Source organism: Lampris incognitus, chromosome 1 (assembly GCF_029633865.1).
Source record: "Lampris incognitus isolate fLamInc1 chromosome 1, fLamInc1.hap2, whole genome shotgun sequence".
NCBI lineage: Eukaryota > Metazoa > Chordata > Actinopteri > Lampriformes > Lampridae > Lampris > Lampris incognitus.
Genome location: NC_079211.1, coordinates 4,457,091 through 4,481,076, shown reverse-complemented (window position 1 = coordinate 4,481,076; position 23,986 = coordinate 4,457,091). Strand labels below are relative to the sequence as shown.

Genomic DNA, 23,986 nt, shown 5'->3' with positions numbered 1-23,986 from the left:
AGACTGTCTGGACTTCCACCGTCCATTATGAAAGTGGCAGTTCACCATGACAGAGCGTGCTGCTTTTCAAGGGACTGAGAGGAGCTGACTTGACTGACGGTAACTGAAGACAGACCCCACCACTTCTACTGATAGCTTCTTCCTTCTAATCCAACCCTTTTACACCTGTGCCTCCGTTGTGCCAGATTACCGCCAGCGCAGCATGTCCTGAAATGAGCAAAAAGTATTGGCCACACCTTAGATTGACTCCCGCTGTGAACTTGCATCAGTCCCTTCAACTGCTCTGTGACTGAAACCCAGAGCCCTGGGTGGCCCAGTGGTCAGCACTGTTGCCTCACAGCGAGAAGGTCCTGGGTTTGAATCCCAGGCCGTCCCAGGTCCTTTCTGTGTGGAGTTTGCATGTTCTCCCCGTGTCTGTGTGGGTTTCCTCCGGGTGCTCCGGTTTCCTCCCACCATCAAAAGACATGCACGTTCGCGTTCAAACTCCTGCCTGTGTCCCTGACCGAGGCGTGGCAAGAAGAACTGCAGTTGGCCGCCGGGCGCTGTGGCCGCCCACTGCAGTGTATGTTGGGATGGGGTAAATGCAGAGGATGAATTTCCCCACGGGGACTAATAGAGTACATCTTCTGCTGTTTTACAGGCTGCATTACAGGAAAGTGAGACAACTTTTTGAACTTGTTTGGCTGTTTTAGTGAACTGAACAGTGAGTGTGTGTACCTGCTGGGTCTTCATGTCCACATGACTAACGATCATCGGTCATCATTTACTGCCGTGTAAACGCCTCATGAGAGCACCAGTGGTCAGCCCAGCAATGCCATCACATTATCAATGTGGAAGTGTTCGGCCAGAAATGTGGTGACGTTTCATTTTGTCAGTATCACGAGTCCTTCTGTCAGCTGCGACGGGTGACGTGAGTGTTCTCAGTGATGGAAACGAGACTTGAACTTCAGTGAAAAAGAAAACAACACGTCTGGTGAAAAACTCCATGTAATCCAACGCTGTGATCAATGCCTTGATGTCAAGCCAACAACAAATGTGATAACGCCAGTTTGTCTTGCGTTGACGTCTGGGTGCGATGCGTTTATTTATTTGTTTTCCCCAGAGCCGCGCTGCAGATGCCCGGGTCACTACCACGGCCCTCACTGTGAGCTGACCCACAACCCGTGCACCTCCTCGCCATGTGCACATGGAGGCGTGTGTGTGCCGAAAACACAAGGTTACCTCTGCAACTGTTCACAGGACATCGTTGGAGCGCGGTAAGACACACATCACATGTACATAGGTTGTCTTTATTTTTAAATGCTTTTCTTTCTTAAATAACTATATGATAACAGTTTTATACAATATACTATAACTTGAAAGTTGTGTCGGTCTGAAGGAACTACTGAGTCACACAAATGTGTCACTGCACAAGAAACCAGGGGAATTTTGTCCACTGTTGTCATGCCAGCACTGTCCTTACTGCTGAGGGAGTGTGTTGGTAAAATTCCTTGTAAAATGGTAAATTTTCTCCACACTAGACCAATGACACGCGCCACATGGATGCGGACAGGTGCAGTTTTTCTTGTTGCCTCAATTTCTAAAGGACCAAGCTGCTTTTTCCCTTTTGTAAAAGCAGGTATCTTAACTTCTGCTACTACTACTACTACTACTACTACTACTACTTTCGGCTGCTCCCGTTGGGGGTCGCCATATAGGAGGAAACTTGGTCCTGAAAAGCGAGACTAAAGCCTCCTACAGACTGTGTGATTTTAGCAATCCTGCAAGTTTACTGCAAGCCACATTGTGTGACATGGGTCTAATAAACTTGGTACGACATCAAGTGTGATGTGTGTAGGCTGTACGATGATAACACTACTGAATCACAGGCTACGACCCAAGTCCATAAAAACTTCATCAGCGTGCGTGTCGCATCAGTGCACATAATCAATCTACGCTGCTGGTAGAGCAACATGACGCCAAGCAGGAATCGAGTCCTCTCAATAGTTGCTGCAGCTCATTTCGTTGAATCCGTGGCATTTGGGTCACAGATGCTGACAGTGTGTTTGTTTGTGTTTAGCGCCAGCAAAGACTGTGCATGGCGTTGATTGGTGCATCGTTTCGTGCAGCATTTCTATTGGTTGGTCAGTAGACGTAGGTCGTAGCAGCAGTCACATTGTGAAATGATCATCCTACATTTCTGACACTGTTGGGCTTTTGTCCCAGCTTATCTTCGGTTGCAAAACCATAATATCGGCCGTCTTGGAACCTGTCTCACAGTGCAACGTAGGACCACCGCTTTGGAGCCACGGCCAAAGATATCACCACGTTTAGTCATCTTTCATCTGAGACAGCCCACATCACAGTCTGTAGGAGGCTTTAGAGGAAGAGGGGCACAGGTACACAACCTGGACACTCATGTGCTCAGAGATACAAACAGAAGGTTAGGACGGTGTGATGCTCTCAGAAAAGTTTAGGAGCCTTCTCGTCGGCAGGACGAGACCAAGAGATTACTGCTAAAACCTACCGTTGTAAATACATCGGGACTGAGACCCTCCTATAAGAGGATAGTTGTGACAAAGCTCAGAAGGAAGTCAAGCTAATAAAGAAGTAAAACGACCAGCTGGAAGCTAATGAGAAGAGATGGGTTTTCAGTTTAGATTGTAAAGAGTCTGCAGTCAGAATCTCCAGTGGTGGCTGGGAGGCTACTCCAGAGGGGTGGGGGTGGGGGGGGGTAAGAGAAGGCTCTGCAGCCTGCAGACTTCTGTTGAACTCTGGGGACAGAGAGGAGACCTTCACCTTGAGAACGGAGGGCAGTCCCTGTCTGTCTGGATATTCAGACATGTGTCGCTGTATTTAGGCAGTGTCAACACAAATACACAGAAACAGACACACAACATTTAAAAGCGAGATTATCAGATGACTCATCCTGTAACATTCAGACTGTAGGCTTCCTTCAGCACCTGAGACATGACTTGGTTAAATTCAGCAGCGGAAGACGTTTCTTGTTTTTTTTCTCTTTCTTCGTAGATGAAATAACATCTTTTAGTTGTGAGCGGTTACACCACTCAGCAGTCAGAGCTGTGCCAGGTGCTGCTCTGTGTTTTACATTTACATTTGTCTTTCACTCGGACGCTTTGACACCATTTAAAAAGAAGTCAGCAATTTGCAGATATATTCATGTGTCAACCGACAGGCGTCTCGGAGCACCGAGTGTTAATCACATCACACGTGCACGTCATGCCCAGTGTGATTAGCGTGATAGGCACACGCCAGGATTTCAGCAGGGATTTTTGAGCCCCAGGTGAATTTTCCAGACTGGAAGGGAATCTGCTCGCACCACATGACACCGCCAACAGTCACGTGTGAGCTGGACAAAAGCTGCTGTGATCCAGTCTTTCTGCTTTTATTTTTTCTGGGTCCCCCCCCCCTTTTCTCCCCAATTATATCTGGCCAATCACCCCACTCTTCTGAGCCGTCCCGGTCTCCGCTCCACCCCCCTCTGCTGACCCGGGGAGGGCTGCAGACTACCTCATACCTCCTCCCATACATGTGGAGTCACCAGCCGCTTCTTTTCACCTGACAGTGAGGAGTTTCACCAGGGGGACGTAGCAAGTGGGAGGATCACGCTATTCCCTCCCAGTTCCCCCTCCCCCCGAACAGGCGCCCTGACCGACCAGAGGGGGCGCTAGTGCAGCGACCAGGACCCATACCCACATCCGGCTTCCCACCCGTAGACGCGGCCAATTGTGTCTATAGAGATGCCCGACCAAGCCGGGGGTAACACGGGGTTTCAAACCGGCGATCCCTGTGTTGGTAGGCGATGAAATAGACCACTACGCTACCTGGACGCCCTGTTATGATCTAGTCTTTAGTCTTAGATCCTATAGTGTGCTATGCGGTTGCCATAGACTGCTTGGCAATGATGCGGTACCTTCAACAGCCATTGAATTCTCAGCACCACAACTGTAACAAACATGGCAGCCAAGAAGAATCGGGTGTCTTGGACACATAGACACTCACAAAAACACACCCAGTTAATATGTGCACACCTTAATACGTGCACATACCTATTTCCTGCGGTAGCGCGGTAATAAAAACTAACCCATCTGTCACTCATCTAAACAACCCGCCCCTTTCTCCGGATAGGTGCCAGAATATGATTGATGCTTGTTCATCCAATCCGTGTCCAGGAGGGTTTGACTGTTCATTCTCTGATGGTGCCATCCACTGTGACCCTCTGCCTCAGGTGAAGAACATGAAGGACACACTCCCCTTCATTCTCCTCCATCAGTACAACAGGAACTAACCATTACAGTTCATACAGTCCAGAAGACAACACATCTGTCCTGATGTAGCACTTTAACACTTGTTCTTAATAAAAATAAAGTGAATCATTGTTGTGATGTTTACAATACAAATCTTTATCCTAATATGTGATATTGTCATATGATGTTGTTGTCTTTCAGCTGTCTCCAGCAATTGATTATATTGAGATTATGGAGATCAGTGCCAGTGTGTTGGCTTTACTCTTCCTCGTTGCCATCTTCATCTGTATCCGGAAACGTTACGTTCAGCAGAAGAAGAAAAAGCCGGTGTGTGTCCAGGACTCCAACGGGTAAGAGCCAAACGTTGTTCATACAGCCAGTGTCAAATGGTCGTCCTCGTACTGTACATGCAATACATACAATGTGAATACAAGGTACACGCAGTGGATTGTATTTTCTGTTGAAGGGAGCAGGAGTCTTACCAGTTAAGGAAGTGGCTTGTAAACCTTTAAATTCAGCAGCTGTACTCAGTCCAACCACTTTAAACTTTTTCAAGTATAAAAATAAAATGATTAAATAAAGTCGGGTGGCACGATGGCGCAATGGTTAGCGCGGTCGCCTCACAGCAAGGAGGTCCTGGGTTCGAGCCCCGGGGTAGTCCAACCGTGGGGGTCGTCCCGGGTCGTCCTCTGTGTGGAGTTGGCATGTTCTCCCCGTATCTGTGTGGGTTTCCTCCGGGTGCTCCGGTTTCCTCCCACAGTCCAAACACATGTAGGTCAGGTGAACTGGCCGTACTGAATTGTCCCTAGGTGTGAGGTGTGTGTGTGTGTGTGTGTGTGTGTGTGTGTGTGTGTGTGTGTGTGTGTGTGTATGTATGTATCTGTCAGTGTCAGCCCTGTGATGGCCTGGCGGCCTGTCAAGGGTATCCCCCCGCCTGCTGCACCAGCATCCTCGTGACCCTGAGAGCAGGCTAAGCGGTTTGGAGGATGGATGGATGAAATAAAGTCATGTTTTGTTAACATCCAACATAGCAGCCATTGATATTATTGGCCAGCATTTTGCAGCCATGTGTCATCATATTTCTGTTGAACAGAATTTACAATAACCTAATGAATACTCATTCCCAAATTTAAGAACACTGTATTGGTTTTCACAGCTATTTCCCAACCAGTCTCACCAAGAGCACCATGGCCGACAACCAGGAAGTGAATCCTATCGAGTTGAACTCATTGATCAGTTCCACCAACAACCTCGATCACACGCCGTTCAGGTCGCTCCGCCCCCGCAGCCACACTGGTCCATCCGGAGACAGGGTTTCCTCTTCAAAGATGCAGGGGCCAGTGGTGTGTAGTGTGGCCCCCAACCTCCCCACCAGACCCCCGTCCAGCTCAGACAATGACTCCATCCGGAAGAACCACTGGGACATGGATTATGAAGGTAGGCTGGATAGAGATGTGTGTGTGTGTGTGTGTGTGTGTGTGTGTGTGTGTGTGTGTGTGTGTGTGTGTGTGTGTGTGTGTGTGTGTGTGTGTGTGTGTGTGTGTGTGAGCAGCCACTGAGTCATTAGTTTGCGTAATTATGTATATCATGCTACATTAATTAGAAATGTACCTTGTATAAATCTAATTCATACTTAGTCATCATCGGTGGTCACTCGGGGTCGTATGACCGTCCTCCCTCTGGGACCCCCTGGGTTCTCAGGCGGGTGTAGAGGCCGATCCTGGAGTCGCATAAAGGGAGGACACCTGCATGTGACAGCTTTTCATGTGGAGTGGCTGATGCGCCTGCAGCCACCACACGGTCCTTGGCAGTGGGTGGCCAGAGTCCAATGGCATGGAGACCCAAGACGATCAGGAACCACCCTCTGTTGCAGCCTTCATCCACCTTCACTGCTGTTGTGACCTGGCGACATCCTCCGCCAGTTCCACCGTTGAGGTCTTTGTTGGATCGTGCTTCGTCTGGAACCTCCCCCTTGACCTGTCTGCCTTGGGTGACCCTACCAGGAGCCAAGCTCCGGATGGCATAGCTCTCGGGATCATTGGTACATGCAAGCTTCTCCACCACGGCAAGGTGGAGTTCCAGGAGAAGTCATACTTAGTATAGGCGAGGGCAGTCTTATCCAGAAAGGGCCGGTGTGGGTGCTGGTTTTTGTTCCAACCAAGCAGTTACACACCTGATCCCACTAATCAACCAGTAGAGTCTTTGCTGAGGTGCTTGATCAGGAGACACAGGTGTGAAACTGCTTGGTTGGAACAAAAACCTTCACCCACACCGGCCCCTCTCTGGATAAGACTGCCCACCCCTGGGCTAGACAGTGCAAGAGGTCATTTTACTGTTTCTTCCTCCCAGTTGTGTCCATTACTGACACAGAATACTCTGGTATTACTATATTATAACGAGTACTACACAGTACATTATAAATACTATTATACTACATTACATAAAGAGCAGTACAACACTGTACAATATAAACAATACTACACTTTACATTACAAGCACTTTTTCCCTTTAACGTCGCGCTGTCAGTCCAGGCTGCACCTTCAGAGGTCAGGAGATATTTGGAGGCTCGGTCACTCGTGGTCCTTCATCAGCCATTCAGGGTGAAGCAGAACAACTCATCACCGGGTCGTCCGTTAAGTCCACCTATAACTTACCTTCATAATGTGTCCACATGTATTGCTCAATACAGGCCTGGACAGACAGGACAGTTCTGCACAAGGGGATTTGGTTGACACCATCAGGACAAAACAAAACGACTTTCTGATGTCTCTCCCTCTCTCCCTCTCTCTCTCTCTCTCTCTCTCTCTCTCTCTCTCTCTCTCTCTCTCTCTCTCTCTCTCTCTCTCTCTCTCTGTCCCTCCTTATTGGTTTCCCTTCTTCACAATTCACACACATTTTCATTAAGTCTGCCCTCTGCTGACTTTTGTCTTTCTTGTTCTCTACCTTTCTTTCTCATCTTTTCTGTCATTCTCTCATCTCTTCTTCTCTCACTCTCGTTCCGTCTTTCCTTATGTCGTCTTTCGAGGTGTCAGGGTTTTTTTCCCTGCATCAAATCGCTTGTGAGAATAATGGAAATGAAGTGACTCATACATCCACCGACATGTCCTGCTCCAGGAGAACAGGTGAACGAGCACATGTGACACCGGCCTTTAGTCCCGCTGCGTGTTTGGAGCGACGCCCCCGGCGATACGCGTCAGACGGGGCGTTCGTCTGGGACGGAGAAGGCAGGGCGACCTTATCGGTGCACAACAAGGACACATTCCCCCACGTCCTAGCTTGTTGTTCAGCCCGTCACCTTACAGGAAGAGGACTTGAGCAGCTTTTCGTGGTGTCCTGTGTTGCCGTGAGCCGAGTCGGTGGTTCCTCATCTTAATCCATAAAGAGGCAACGCTTCCTGAAAAACATGGACCTTTAACATGGAATGATGATTTTCCTTTTCCGTCAGCTGGAGCGTTAGTTGAGTCTGTAACGATCAGAGTCCCTGCTTCACAATGAGAAGGCCTTTTCAGTTGGCATACGATGAGCGAGTTCGAGTTCATAAAACCTGAGAACACGTGGTCGCATGTTCAAATACACAACACACACATAGATGTCTTACAAAGCACTCCATGGATTTCGGCATCCGCTCAATGTCCATATATAGTTCCCACTCTCAAAAAAAAGGGAACAGGAATGAGTAGTGACGTTTGTCCATGAACACAGATGGGTAAAAAATATACAGTACTATTAGTTGCAGCAGCTCCCATTAGGGGGCGCCACAGCGGATCATCCGTCTCCACCTCTTCCTGTCCTCTGCATCCTCTCTGTCACACCAGCCACCTGCATGTCCTCCCTCACCACATCCATAAACCTCCTCTTTGGCCTTCCTCTTCTCCTCTTCCCTGGCAGCTCCATATTCAGCATCCTTCTCCCAGTATACCCAGCATCTCTCCTCCACACATGTCCAAACCATCTCCATCTTGTCTCTCTTGCTTTGTCTCCAACCCGTCCACCCTGAGCTGCCCCTCTGATATACTCCTTCCTAATCCTGTCCTTCTTCTTCACTCCCAGTGAAAACCTTATCATCTTCACCTCTGCTACCTCCAGCTCCACCTCCTGTCTTTTCATAAATATACATTATATAAGAAAAAAAGACACACAGTGTTCACATTTAAATGAGGAGAAGAGAAATCCAGAAGAATTTTGTCACTATCTCTTATTTCAGATCAGCTGAGGAAATATGAAATAATTGGGGACAATTTAGTCAAAAGTATATGTTTGTGAGTGTAACCTTGCAGTTATGTTGTCCATGTAATAAACATCCTTAACCTTCTCCCTCCATTGTGTAACTGTGGGGGGGCTGTGGCCTCAGCCAGGAGACTGTGATCATCTTCTTGGCAATTAGAAGGACTCTCAATAGTGATGTCTGATTTTTGTCTTCTGCGTCTTCTGGTAATATTCCTAATAAATAGCAAGATGGTTGAAGGGCAGTTCTATATCTATAAACATTTTTTAAAAGTTTCATTTCTTTATGTGGGGCAGCATGGTGGTGCAGTGGTTAGCGCGTTCGCCTCACAGCAAGAAGGTCCTGGGTTCGAGCCCCGGGGTAGCCCAACTTTGGGGGTCGTCCTCTGTGGAGTTTGCATGTTCTCCCCATGTCTGCATGGGTTTCCTCCCACAGTCCAAAGACATGTAGGTCACAAGTTGGGCCAGGTTTGCTGACATCACGACATCACATGAGCTTACGTTTTCAGTGCCGCCATCTTTAGGTTTCAAATCGTCCTATCCTAAACTGATAGAATACACCAACTTTAAAGAAGGTTGAGTCAGTTCATCTGGACACCAGGGGGACATAGCGGGTGGGAGGATCACACTATCCCCCCCCCAGTTCCCCCTCCCCCCGAAGAGGCGCCCTAACTGACCAGAGGAGGCACTACTTCAGCGACCAGGACACCTACCCACATCCAGCTTCCCACCCGCAGACACGGCCGATTGTGTCTGTAGGGTCGCCCGACCAAGCCGGGGGTAACATGGGGGATTCGAACCGGAGATCCCCGTGTTGGTAGGCAACAGAATAGACCGCCACGCTACCCAGACGCCTATGGATGCTAACCTGAAGGTGACCTTCCTGTGTCGGTGTGTTGGGGTGGGTAGTCTTTACTTTCAGGCCTGCTGGACTTAAAAGTCATTAAACTGTGACACGTGAATCTGCGAGTTCCTGATTTCAGCATGAAAACATCTTCTCTGATTGTACGTTTTTATCACAATCCATTGAGTTCTTTTGCAGAAGAATCAAACATTTTAATAGCCTGTGAAGTCATAAGCCTACTGAGTAGAACCAAACATCCCTTCCAGTTCTCTTATTCTTACCAAGGGACTCGTGGTCCTGACCTGTCCCGAGGCCTGTGAATGAAGAGGCAGGGTTGGATCGATTACCTGTCTTATTACCTGTCTTATTACCTACCCGTCTGAGCTAAGGACAGAGTTCTCAGACGCTGTGGCTCAGATGTGCGGCGCTCACCTTCACACCTACCCTTCACTCAGAGAGAAGTGTTGGAAAAGGATGAAGAGGTAACGACCGTCCTCAGGTAGCAGCAACATCCTTCTAATGCTTTATCATTTGACTCAGACTGGATTGAATATGCAGCACAGCAACCAGTCATGCTGCATTTTAAGCCACTTTCTTTTATTTATTAACTGTCACAGTGCAGCTGGAGTCAGACTGCAATGTTCAAAAGTACTGAGCAATACTGTCAAAACCGGTTCCATGAACCTAACTTTCAAGGGTTTAGCAGTTCTAGAAAAACATAACACATTAAGTTGACCCTCTTAATGAATTATAGCCTCCTTTAAGAAATGTCCTTTAACTCCTTTTTTTAACTACTTTATTAATCCATCCATCCATTATCCGAACCGCTTATCCTGCTCTCAGGGTGGCGGGGATGCTGGAGCCTATCCCAGCAGTCATTGGGCGGCAGGTGGGGAGACACCCTGGACAGACCGCCAGGCCATCACAGGGCCCACACACACATTCCTACCTAGGGACAATGTAATGCGGCCGGTTCACCTGACCTACATGTGTTTGGACTGTGGGAGGAAACCGGAGCACCCGGAGGAAACCCACACAGGCACAGAGAGAACATGCAAACTCCACACAGGATGACCTGGGCTGACCCCCCAAGATTGGACCACTCCGAGGCTCGAACCCAGGACCTTCTTGCCGCGAGGCGACCGTGCTAACCACTGCGCCACCGTGCCGCCATACTTTTTTAATCCCTGTGGGGGAATTTGTGCTCTGCATGTAACCCATCCCAGCTGTGTAACTAGGAGCAGTGGGGCAGCCGGCCTACACCACCTGGGGACCAACTCCAGTTGGCCTTGCCATGCCTCGGTCAGGGGCACAGACAGGAGTATTAACTCTAACGTGCATGTCTTTTTGATGGTGGGGGAAACCGAGGCACCCGGAGAAAACTCACCACAGACATGGGGAGAACATGCAAACTCCACACAGGGGACGACCCCCACGGTTGGACTAGCCTGGGGTTCGAACCCAGGACCGTCTTGCTGTGAGTCAACAGGGCTAACTACTGCGCCACCATGGCCCAGTGGTTAGCCCTGGTTAGTGCTTATCAACTGAAACCTTCTTACATGATTTATCCAAAAATCGGTTTTAAACTCCTTTATAATTGGTCTTTAAAAGGTCTGAAAAAGTTTTAAATGTAACTCTGATCTCTGCGGTCACCTTGTGGACCTCCTGAACCGTTTCTTCCCGTGTCTAATTCTCAGTGCTGTTGAAACATGAATAAAGCTGAAGGTGGTGGATAGAGCTGCGTGGTATTCAGAGAACATCTCCAGATCTGAATCATTCTGAGTTTTCATCAAGTTGAACTCTGCTCCTCACAGAGAAAATTTAGGAGCAGATCAATTAACCTGTCAATTGTCCGCCTTGTTCAACCAGAACAAATGGGTGGAGCTCTTTTTACTCAGGTTTGGGATTATAGTGCCATAATTCACATATGATTGCTTTATGGGTTGGGACATGATTTAGGGTTAGCCACAGGAAAATACCTTCTACCTGTTGAGCAAGTGGAGGCAGAGAAAGGTTCCAGGAGCTGCAGCGGCGGGTGGTTGTTCCTGTTGGTAATGGTTTCTTGTGATGTCGGCGGTCTGAACATATTTCCGTCTAAACAGAACTGGATCGTGCTGTCCTGGTTTGTTCATGGAAAGTGACTCTGAATGAAGAGAAGCTGAAAACATGAATGTGACCTGCTCAGTGTGAAGCTGCCCAAAAGTCGCAGCTTAAGTTTGAGTTTTATGGACAGACAGCGAGTTTCACTCTCCCAGGATTTGATCAGATGGTGAAGAAAAAACACGGGGCGTCCAGGTGGTGTGGCGGGGCAGTCTATTCCATTGCCTACCAATACATGTAAAAGACATGTAAACGTGTTAGTCCGACTGAAACTGGACTTTTAAAAGACATGTAAACGTGTTAGTCTGACTGAAACTGGACTTTTAAAAGACATGTAAACGCGTTAGTCCGACTGAAACTGGACTTTTAAAAGACATGTAAACGTGTTAGTCCGACTGAAACTGGACTTTTAAAAGACATGTAAACGTGTTAGTCCGACTGAAACTGGACTTTTAAAAGACATGTAAACGGGTTAGTCGGACTGAAACTGGACTTTTAAAAGACATGTAAACTTTGTTAGTCCGACTGAAACTGGACTTTTAAAAGACATGTAAACGTGTTACTCCGACTGAAACTGCACTTTTAAAAGACATGTAAATGTGTTAGTCCGACTGAAACTGGACTTTTAAAAGACATGTAAACGTGTTAGTCCGACTGAAACTGGACTTTTAAAAGACATGTAAACGTGTTACTCCGACTGAAACTGGACTTTTTAAAGACATGTAAGCGTGTTAGTCCGACTGAAACTGGACTTTTAAAAGACATGTAAACATGTTAGTCCGACTGAAGTCGCACTGAATCGAGTTTCTCGAACTGGCCTAGGCGTTCTGCGCATGCTCCATAGTTCCCACGGCCCAGTAGCAGCCAGCTGAAAGGGGGCATATCGCCACCTGCCGTACCGGGGTCGGACATACTTCCGTCAATAAATTCCTTCTTCCCCGGTAACGTAGCTCGACTTACCTGTGCATGTAAACGCAGTCACTGTAGATCGCTCTCGGTTCGACTGAATAAACAAAATGGAGGATGAGAACGAGAAACTTAAAATAAGCACTACCGCAATTGTCCGCTAGGGACCTATAACGGACCATCAAATCTAGATCACATTTACATAGCTCGAATTTAGATATGCAAATATGTAAATTTTGCATGCAAGGATTGTGGAATACAAAAATGTTGACGTTAAACCTCTGTGGCTGGATAAGAAACGCGTTAAACATAAAAATGCTTGTGCCATCTCCAGTCGGCCCAGCATGTCCCCTCTAGTTAAAGGAACACTGTGTAATCTTTTTGTTAATTTAGCCAATGAGACGTTATCGTGTCTTCACTCACAGGAAACGACACTTGCTACGAGGCATGATAAAGATGAGCAGGGGTTTTTAGAGGTTTTCTTCTTCAGCAGAGGACCACACGTATTTAGCTGCAACTCCACCACCAACAAGCCACTACAGAAGGAGCAAACATCTAGAAACCCTCGTTTGTTTCTATCATGGCTGGCAGCGAGCGTCACTTCCTGTGTGTGAATAAAGGAGCCCGTCTTGTTCGTTGGTACTGAAGCAGTACCGCCTGTGGAGTTAAGTGGTGTAATGGAGCACCAGAGGTCTCAGTGTGTGGTGTCCACACTCCAGATCTTTATAGAATGATAAAAAGTTAACAGTGCTGGTTTCAAGGTGAAGTTAACCAACACCACTAAAGTGTCTTCTGTCTCTTCCCATGTCTCTCCTCAGTCTACCCAGCGGACCCGGACTATTACGGCCGTCCGACCGTCCAGGAGTTCCCCCAGTTCGACATCGTGGAGGACACCTTCTCCACCTCTGCCGTGGACTCAAGGAGGAACTCTCGTTTCGGTGGCTTCCCTTTTCCGCTGGAACGCTGTGACCGCCGGGCTCCCCTCCCACCGTGTTACAGCAACCAGAACCTGGACGACTTCCTGGGCCCCGATGGACTTCCCCTACCCAGCGCTCAATGCCCCAACGAGTACACTGCCATCAGCTACTACCCCACGCAGCACGCCCGCAGCCTGGACAATGTCTCAGGTGGCTACAAAAGACTCAGTATGCGGCTTAGTGTGGCAATGCCGTCATACGCCGAACAGAGCGACCAGCCGCCGCCGGTCCCGATGAACCCTGCCCAGCCCCAAACCAGGCCCGAGGGGCGGGACCCGCGCAGCTATGACAGCTTGGACATGGTGGAGAGCGACTACGGGAGCTGTGAGGAGGTCATGTTTTAAAGAGGCAGACATGCTCAACGACCCCCCCCCCCCAAAAAAACCTCCAATAACACTCCGTGTCCGAGTACCCTTTTAGGCATTTTGTGTCACTTCCAGTAAAAAAACAGTGACGAGTTTGATTTGGAAAGGCAGAAATGGGGGATTACCGTCGTCATTCCGTGGCAGCTTTGCGTGAAGACCTCCCGTCTCTGCATGGGCTGCTCTGAAACCGCCGAGACAAAAGCTCGGCGGTTTCAGAGCAGCCTGTCAGACGAAAGACCCACTTCCTTTCTCTCTTTTCTTTTCAGTCTGGTGGAGATGAAAGCACCGTGCTAAATGTAAGCTCAGACAGCCTGTGTTTGTCTGAGGTTTTAAATTGCTGTTGTCTCGCTAAGATGGGTAAAATCCGGACTCGTCGGGTTTTCTCAGCTGAAGGAGTTCAGCTGAAGTTCACCCACGTTTTGTCTTGTGGAGACAGAAGGGGATGTGCATTGTGAACAGTGTTATTGACTCAGGACGTTGTTCAGAGCAAAGCAAAAGGACAAAAAGAAGAATGGAAAAGAAAAGACTGCTGTCTGTACAGAGCTTCAGCAGGGGAATCAGCCTTGTTAAAAAAAAACGGCTTTGGGAAACCACGTCCCAACACACCTTGTGCTGACTACATGTATTGACCTTCTGCTCTCTTACCTGTCAAACATCAACTTCACAAGAGCGCCACCTTTAAACCGTTGATTCTAACACAGTAGGTGTGGTGTGTACGTCATGTGATGCCAACAGAGAATGGTTGCCAGTATGAGACGGCAGCACTTATGAAGAAACCTTCATGTGGCTTCACATGTGATGAAGATGAGGGGCTGTGTTCTTCAGTGCATCAGGAGTGTTTAACTGTCTGCCGGGGGGACTTGTCCTATGACCTGTACCATGGTAATAACAGCCAATACAAGAATGTTGCAACATCCCAATAGACACACACACACACACACACACACACACACACACACACAGCTAGATATGCATGCATGCACACACAACCACACACACAGGTTTATATTCTGTGCAGTCTTTGCTGGGTATTTTAAATGTGAACTGTTCAGAGAGACTCTGCAGACATGGATGAGGATGAACACAATGTGCTGCTGTTCTGCAGGGGGGAATGTTCTGCAGGGGGGAATGTTCTGCAGATGGGAATGTTCTGCAGGGGGGAATGTTCTGCAGGGGGGAATGTTCTGCAGAGGTGAATGTTCTGCAGAGGTGAATGGGGCTAGATCCTTATTAAACATACTGTAATGCTTGAAAGCTTGCGACCCCTTGCGAACTGAGTGGCAAAAGTATGTGAACCTTTGCTTTCAGTATCTGGTGTGCCCCCCCCCTTGTGCAGCAATAACTGCAACTAAACGTTTCTGGTAACTGTTGATCAGTCCTGCACATCGGCTAGGAGGAATTTTATCCCATTCCTCCATACAGAACAGCTTCAACTCTGAGACGTTGGTGGGTTTCCTCACATGAACTGCTCGCTTCAGGCCCTTCCACAACATTTCGATTGGATTAAGGTCAGAACTTTATTCTTCTTTAACCATTCTTTGGTAGAACGACTTGTGTGCTTAGGGTCGTTGTCTTGCTGCATGACCCACGTTCTCTTGAGGTTCAGTTCATGGACAGATGTCCTGACATTTTCCTTAAGAATTCGCTGGTATAGTTCAGAATTCATTGTTCCATCAATGACGGCAAGCCGCCCTGGCCCAGATGCAGCAAAACAGGCCCAAACCATGATACTACCACCACCATGTTCCATAGATGGGGTAAGGTTCTTATGCTGGAATGCAGTGTTTTCCTTTCTCCAAACATAACCCTTCTCATTTAAACCAAAAAGTTCTATTTTGGTCTCATCCGTCCACAAAACATTTTTCCAGTAGCCTTCTGGCTTGTCCACGTGATCTTTAACAATCAGCAATGTTCTTTTTGGAGAGCAGTGGCTTTCTCCTTGCAACTCTGCCATGCACACCATTGTTGTTCAGTGTTCTCCTGATGGTGGACTCATGAACATTAACATTAGCCAATGTGACAGAGGCCTTTAATTGCTTAGGAGTTACCCTGGGTTCCTTTGTGACCTGGCCGACTATTGGAGTGATCTTTGATGGTCGATTACTCCTGGGGAGGGTAACAATGGTCTTGAATTTCCTTCATTTGCACACAATCTGTCTGACTGGATTGGTGGAGTCCAAACTCTTTAGAGGTGGTTTTGTAACCTTTTCCAGCCTTATGATCAACAAGGCTTTTTCTGAGGTCCTCAGAAATCTCCTTTGTTCTTGCCATGATACACTTCCACAAACATGTGCTGTGAAGATCAGACTTTGGAAGATCCCTGTTCTTTAGATAAAACAGGGCGCCCACTCACACCTGACTGTCATCCTATTGATTGAAAACACCTGACTCTAATTTCACCTTCAAATTAACTGCTGATCCTAGAGGTTCACATACTTTTGCCACTCACAGATATGTAACATTGGATCATTTCCTCAACAAATAAATGACCGAGTATAATATTTTTGTCTCATTTGTTTAAGTGGGTTCTCTTTATCTACTTTTAGGACTTGTGTGAAAATCTGATGATGTTTTAGGTCATATTTATGCAGAAATATAGAAAATTCTAGAGGGTTCACAAACTTTCAAGCAGCACTGTAGATGAACAAAAGAAGGAGTGAAAACAAAGTTGTGTTGGGGAACCGAGTCTTATTTTGTTCTGTAAGCCTTTCCCGTCCGCGTCTCGAGGTCGGTGTTGTGTGTATAGCAGTATTTTCTGTGCAGAAATGTCTCTAATTGTTGTGGTCCTTAGCAATAAGATAGTGGTACTTCGGAGCAGGAAGGAAATGTCCATGTGGCATTTTAAACGGTGTGCATACGCCACATGTAACAGTGTTTTCTGTAAGTATGTTTGAAATGGATTTATTCTAAACACATTCGGCTCAGGTTTGAGCAGGGAGGTTCACTTGTGAAGAGACGTCCTTTCTCCTCTATGAAAACAGGAATTCATCATTAGCCTGTATAGTCTTCACACCATCCTGACCCCAAACTACAACACCTGTGTTTCAGGTCTCGGGGTGTCGAGTCCTGCAGGACCCGATCAGACCAAACACCACATGCAGCTCTGTGTGACATCTGACTTGTGTAGCATGGTAGAATATGTAATGATTCGTGTGTCAGACACCACACCGGGGGATCATTTGCTGAGACAAACACAAAGGGGCTCATCAACACGTGTGTGTTGTTCACAATATTTCTTCACTTCTGTTTTTCTTCTTTATTTGCTGCATCATGACGGAGGCCATGAAGGTCCCGGTGTGGACCATCTGGTTTCCAGCAGCTAAAAGAAAACCAGCAGGCCAGATGTGCAGTAGACACGAAGTACAATGAACAATAAAGTCATTAACAGGTGGACGTCTCCATAAAGCTGAACGTCAGACAGAAAAGCTGCAGGATTCGGGGCTCCCGGGTGGCGTGGCGGTCTATTCCGTTGCCTACCAACACGGGGATCGCCGGTTCGAATCCCCGTGTTACCTCCGGCTTGGTTGGGCGTCCCTACAGACACAATTGACAGTGTCTGTGGGCGGGAAGCCAGATGTATGTGTCCTGGTCGCTGCACTAGCGCCTCCTCTGGTCGGTCGGGACGCCTGTTCGGGGGGGGGGGACTGGGGGGAATAGCGTGATCCTCCCACGCGCTACGTCCCCCTGGTGAAACTCCTCACTGTCAGGTGAAAGAAGCAGCTGGTGACTCCACGTGTATTGGAGGAGGAGGAGGCGTGTGGTAGTCTGCAGCCCTCCCTGGATCGGCAGAGTGGGCGGAGCAGCGACCGGTTCGTCTCAGAAGAGTGGGGTAATTGGCCAGATACAATAGCCTGGGTGCGTAAGATGGCGTCGTTCGACTTCCGACGTACGAGTGCTTGCACAAGAACTTCCGGTCTGGTTTGTTGAGAGAAGAGAAGTTTTACACCGGCTGTTTGCAGGACCTCCCTAAAATCACGGTCAGCGATCTACATGGCATCGTGAGCGCTTCCTCCGCAGCTCCGACGAGCAAAAAAGAAAAGGGGTTTAAGATGCATATCAAGAGCTACATCGACAACTACGAGGGTGAGTAACGGCATCATTAGAACTATGCTAGCGCTAGCTAGCTAGACTAGCTGGAGCACTCCTGTTGACTCGTTGTGGGCCGGGGCGTCGTCCAAAGCGGCAGGAGGAGGAGCCACGCAGTAGTCCTGCTCTCGCAGGCAGCTGCTGACGTCCTCCTCATGATCGGAGGAGTCCAGGGCTGGCAGAGGGGCGACAGCAGGACGCTCCCGGTGCTCCCACACACCCAGCCCGGGTGCGGGTTTGGAGTACTCGTTCCGCGCAGGGTGTGGGGGCGGCTCCTTTCTTGGGCCTCCTAACACCCCTGTAGGCGGTACAGCGAAACCACCCGGTTCAACATGCCCACTGCACACTTCTGTACTCGTGGCGAATCTCCGCTAGCCACTTAGCTCTTTCCTCGCAGTTAGCGGGGGATGAACGGACACTCGGAAGAGAATTACAGCGCGCCGGATTCACGCTGCGGCACACAGCAGTGCTCCGTGGACCCGGTTCACCGCCTTCATACTGGAACGCCCCTTTTTGCCCCGTTTGATTTATTGATTTTTCGGGCGAAATTAAGATTTCGGACGGATAAGCTAGCAGCTAACTGACGACTAGTAGGACGTAAGCATCCGGCTGTACCGGAAGTTGTTATGCAAACAGACACACCCGGAAGTTCCGCAGCGCGACATTTACGCACCGAGCCTATTGGGGAGAAAAGGGGGGGGAGGGGTCCAAAAAGAAACGTTGCAGGATGTGACGTGTTAGAATCCCTCTGCAGTGGACGTGTTGTGTTTCTGTCTGTGATTCACGTCTTCCATCTGCTTTTACTGTGACTTTATTTTACTTTTACTGTGACTTTACTGTCGTTCTGTGTAGTAGACAAGATTCATGACCACAGCAATTCACAACAATGTGTGTGTGTGTGTGTGTGTGTGTGTGTGTGTGTGTGTGTGTGTGTGTGTGTGTGATGTGTGTGTGTGTGTGTGTGTGTGTGTGTGTGTGTGTGTGTGTGATGTGTATAATATGACTTTGATTGTAAGTTCTTTTTTTTTACTTCAATGTTCAAATCCTTTTGTACCCATGTGGGTCCGTCCACATGTTGTGTGGTTGTTGTTCTCTGTGAGAGATGTCGGTGAGATGCTGTGCTCCGTTTTGGTTTTCAGTATTGTAAAGAGAATATGAATAAAGATGTCATCTTACGTATGCAGACCTGTGTGGTGGTGCTTGGCGGGCCATGTTGGGAGAGGTTGATGTGCGGTGTGTGTGTGTGTGTGTGGGGGCAGAGGGGGGACTCTCTCCTGGGGAGCCGCAGCAGAACCCCAGCTGTGGGCCAGATGTGGGGACTGGTTCTGCAGCGGACTTTTTGTCAGTGTGAAAAATTCGTTCATGTTTCTTGTCTCACTGACAGAAGCAGGTAGGCCAAGTAAAGATGGCCGTCGTCCAGACGTCGGTGGTTTCATTCAGATGATCGCCGGGCTGTTGACTCATTGTGTGTGACGAGAACACAGCACGCACACATGCACACACACACACACACACACACACACACACACACACACACACACACACACACACACACACAATTATATCAATTCACGTTGTCAGAAATGTCAGCCACTTGCAGATGTTCAAACTGACTCATCAGACACATGTATGTACACACACTCACACACACACACACACAGACACGCACGCACACACACACACACACGCATGCACACACTGAAGTGAAGCAGACTTACAACTACAGCGTTGGCAGCTCCGGCTCCGCAGAACAACAACATCTTCTCATAATTGCAGGCTTGACAACATCCACCCATCCGTCCATTATCCACCACTTATCCTGCTCTCAGGGTGGTGGGGATGCTGCAGCCTGTCCCAGCAGCCCCTGGGCGGCAGGTGGGGAGACACCCTGGACAGGCTGCCAAGGCCATCACAGGGTCCACACACACACACACACACACACACACACACACACACACATTCACACCTAGGGACAATGTAGTACGGTGAGTCACCTGACCTACATGTGTTTGGACTGTGGGAGGAAACCGGAGCCCCCGGAGGAAACCCACACAGACACGGGGAGAACATGCAAACTCCACACAGAGGACGACCCGGGACGACCCTTGGCTCTCAGGGAGAGCAACTCCTCAGTTGCTCTCCCTGAGGTTTCTTCCTAGTTTTTCTCCCTGTTAAAGTTTTGTTAGGGAGTTGTTCCTTTACCGATGCGAGGGTCTAAGGACAGGATGTTGTGTTGCTGTAAAGCCCCCTGAGGCACATTTGTGATATTGGGCTATACAAATAAAATTGACTTGACCTCGGATGACCCCCCAAGGTTAGACTACCTCAGGGATCGAACTCAGGACCCTCTTGCTGTGAGGTGACCACGCTAACCACTGCGCCACCGTGCCGCCCAGCTTGACAACGCAGATTTGAAAACATTTTCCTTCCAATTCCAACAAAAGTCAACCGAGACATTTAGATTGACCTTTAACCTGCATACTGTCCAGTTTACAACAACCCCCAACTGGACTGAATAATAATTCCTGTGTGTGTGTGTGTTTGTGTGGTGTGGGGTGGGGTGGGGGTGGGGGGTCCAGATGGGATTCCAGCTGAGATCTTAAGGAGGTGGACCAGAGCTCCTGCACCACATCCACACCCTCCTCCTCAAGGTTTGAGAAAAAGAAGAACTTCCCTCAGAGCTCAGGGGTGCTCTAACAGTGGCCATATTCTAGAAAGGGGACAAGGCAGAATGTGGAAACTACAGCGGCACCTCCTGTCAACAGCAGGCAAAGTCCTCGCTCGCGTCCTCACAAACCGACTGCTACGACTGGCTGAGTAAGTATTCCCAGCAGTGGTGGCCGGCACTAACCATTTTTTTGGGGGGGGGGAGTGCAATTTACTTTGGCACAGCACTGTCCACCCGACCGCTGCTTTAATGTCCACACAGTCACAGAGCTATTAAGAAGGACAATGTAGCCTATAGATTTTATCAGGGGTACGAACCCTGATAAAATCCGTAGGCCACGAGGGATCCCTACCCTATACAGAACTGACGACAGGCTCTTCAACCTTAATAGGCTCAAGGCCAAGAACAAAGTCTGCAACTCCACCACCATGGAGCTTCAGTGTGCAGAGGACAAGGCCATCACAGCACACCCCGCAGAAGACCTCCAGGACGTTCTGAATGCCTTTGCCAAGGCGTACAGAGCCCCGGGTCTAGCATTAAACATCAAGAAGACCCAGGTCCTAAATCAACCTCCACCCAACCAGCCATCTACCCAGCCCACCATAAAGTGGACAACAAAATTACTGAAAACGTTGATCACTTCTCCTACCTTGGCAGCCTTCTCTCCTCAAAAGCTGACATCGACTCTGAGGTCAACCTTCGCCCGAGTTGTGCCAGTGGCGCTTACGCCAGACTCAGGAAAAGACTCTGAAGACCGAGACCTAAAGCCCCAAACAAAACTCCTGGTTTACAGAGCTGTTGTTCTCCCCACCCTGCTGTATGGAGCAGAGTCATGGACCACCTACAGCAGGCACCTGAGAGCCCTGGAACAATACCACCAAAGAAAGATCCTGGGGATCAGCTGGAAGGACAGACGCTCCAACATCAGCGTTCTGGAAGAAGCCAACACGACTAGCATCGCCACCACAATATTGCAGCACCAACTCTGATGGACAGGCCATGTCATCCGCATGTCCAACACATGTCTCCCCAAACAGATCCTGTACCCCCAGCTGAAGAAAGGTCAGCGAGCTCCCGACGGGCAACAGAAACGTTTCAGGGACAATATCAAGACCAGTCTGAAGAAATTCAACATCACACTGAGCAACTGGGGACACACTGCACTGGGTAGGTGCTCCTAGAAGAAGTCCAAGCAGGGAGGATCTGCACGTCATGACATGGAACTCCACTGTGCCCCAGAGGAAAGCAACAGCACCACAAGGGGAGAGAGAAAAAGGCTCAACCACCACCACCACCACCACCTTCCCCTGTCCACACTGCCCCAAAGTATGTGGATTGTGGATCAGTCTCTACAACCATCTGAAGACCCACAGCTAGACAACCCAACGGAGAGGACAGTCATGCTCGCATCGAGTGACCGCCGATGATGATGGTGTGTGAGTGAAAGAAAGAGAAGGAGAGAGAGTGCGAGAGAGAGAGAGAGAGAGAGAGAGAGAGAGAGAGAGAGAGAGAGTCAGCACATGAGTAAATGTGTATACCCTGTTCTCCACCTAGCCGTGGTGGTGAAGCTTGTGTGTACCAATGTTACCAAGAGCGATGCTGTCTGGAGCTTGGCTCCTGGTAGGGTCGCCCAAGGTGGACGGGTCAAGGGGGAGGTTCCAGATGAAGCACGGTCCAACAAACAGCTCAATGGCAGAACTGGCGGAAGATGTCTCCAGGTCACAACAGCAGTGAAGGCAGATGAAGGCTGCAACAGAGGGTGGTCCCCAATCATCTTGGTTCTCCATGCCATTGGACTCTGGACACCCCCTGCCAAGGACCGTGTGGTGGCTGCAGGCGCATCAGCCTCTCCACGTGAAAAACTGTCACACACAGGCGTCCTCCCATTAAGCCGCTCCAGGTTCGACCCCTACGCCCACCTGAGGACCCAGACGGACCCAGAGGGACCCAGAGGGACGGCGGTCATACTCGACCGCGAGTGACCGCCGATGATGGTGATGGTGATGATGATGCCCTGTGTGACAGTTTGTGGTCAATTTTTCAAATGAAAACAATTCATCTCATCTTCAGCTGCTTCTCCGGGGTGGGGTCGCGCTGGTAGCAAGCTAAGTAGGACCCTCCAGACCTCCCTCTCCCCAGCAACGCCCTCCAGCTCCTCCTGGGGGATCCCAAGGTGTTCCCAGGCCAGATTGGACATGTAGTCCCTCCAGCGACTTCTGGGTCTACCCCGGGGTCTCCTCCCAGTTGGACGTGTCCGGTAAACCTCCTGGGTGCCTTCCTTTGAATGAAAAATGAAGAAGGTCTTTTATTTTCATGATCTCATCATAGCCCAGGTGAGGGGTGAGTCATGCTCCACAGACTTTCAGAGTAAAAGTCAGGTTTTTTACAGCCTGGGTTTTAGTTTCATAGTTGTTTCATCATTCATATCAGTTTTGATGGTATTTTCCTGACTGGCTTCATGCAGTAGATTTTGGGCGGGGGACCACCGCTGGACACAGCTGGGGGGTGGGACCACCGCTGGACACAGCTGGGGCAGGGGACCACCGCTGGACACAGCTGGGGGGTGGGACCACCGCTGGACACAGCTGGGGGGTGGGACAGCTGTTGGTGTTCAGGAGGATCCTGAGTGAGGACGCTGTTTACTGTTACACTTATCACATGACAATCAATGACAAAATGATGTCACGTCACTTTCGCCCGTCCACACCTTTACCCGTCCATATCTTCACCCGTCCATATCTTCACCCGTCCATATCTTCACCCGTCCACACCTTCACCCGTCCATATCTTCACCCGTCCACACCTTCACCCGTCCATATCTTCACCCGTCCATATCTTCACCCGTCCACACCTTTACCCGTCCATATCTTCACCCGTCCATATCTTCACCCGTCCACACCTTTACCCGTCCATATCTTCACCCGTCCATATCTTCACCCGTCCATATCTTCACCCGTCCATATCTTCACCCGTCCATACCTTTACCCGTCCACACCTTTACCCGTCCATATCTTCACCCGTCCATACCTTTACCCGTCCACACCTTTACCCGTCCACACCTTTACCCGTCCATACCTTTACCCGTCCATACCTTTACCCGTCCATATCTTCACCCGTCCACACATTTACCCGTCCATACCTTTACCCGTCCATATCTTCACCCGTCCATATCTTCACCCGTCCATATCTTTACCCGTCCACACCTTTACCCGTCCATATCTTCACCCGTCCATACCTTTACCCGTCCATATCTTCACCCGTCCATACCTTTACCCGTCCATATCTTCACCCGTCCACACCTTTACCCGTCCATATCTTCACCTGTCCACACCTTTACCCGTCCACACCTTTACGCATCCACACCTTCACCCGTCCATATCTTCACCCGTCCATACCTTTACCCGTCCATATCTTCACCCGTCCACACCTTTACCTGTCCACACATTTACCCGTCCATACCTTTACCCGTCCATACCTTTACCCGTCCATATCTTCACCCGTCCATACCTTTACCCGTCCATATCTTCACCCGTCCATATCTTCACCCGTCCACACCTTTACGCATCCAC

At 49.2% G+C, this 23,986-nt stretch overlaps 2 protein-coding genes across 2 annotated transcripts in view; both read left to right on the top strand.

Moving 5' to 3' along the window:
• Window positions 1–13,642, top strand: part of fat2 (FAT atypical cadherin 2) — a 132,424-nt gene extending 118,782 nt beyond the window's left edge. The window contains exons 24-28 of the mRNA XM_056275045.1: window positions 1,103–1,256; window positions 4,129–4,228; window positions 4,449–4,597; window positions 5,404–5,684; window positions 13,140–13,642. Of these exons, the coding sequence (XP_056131020.1) occupies window positions 1,103–1,256; window positions 4,129–4,228; window positions 4,449–4,597; window positions 5,404–5,684; window positions 13,140–13,642 (1,187 nt within the window). The remainder of the gene's footprint in view (window positions 1–1,102; window positions 1,257–4,128; window positions 4,229–4,448; window positions 4,598–5,403; window positions 5,685–13,139) is intronic.
• Window positions 13,643–20,845: 7,203 nt separating this feature from the next.
• LOC130108060 (uncharacterized) overlaps window positions 20,846–23,986 on the top strand; it is a 4,393-nt gene continuing 1,252 nt past the window's right edge. The window contains exons 1-4 of the mRNA XM_056274936.1: window positions 20,846–20,929; window positions 21,455–21,584; window positions 21,972–22,037; window positions 22,882–23,986. The exon at window positions 22,882–23,986 is cut by the window's right edge and continues 1,252 nt beyond it. Coding sequence (XP_056130911.1) covers window positions 20,846–20,929; window positions 21,455–21,584; window positions 21,972–22,037; window positions 22,882–23,986 — 1,385 coding nt within the window. The remainder of the gene's footprint in view (window positions 20,930–21,454; window positions 21,585–21,971; window positions 22,038–22,881) is intronic.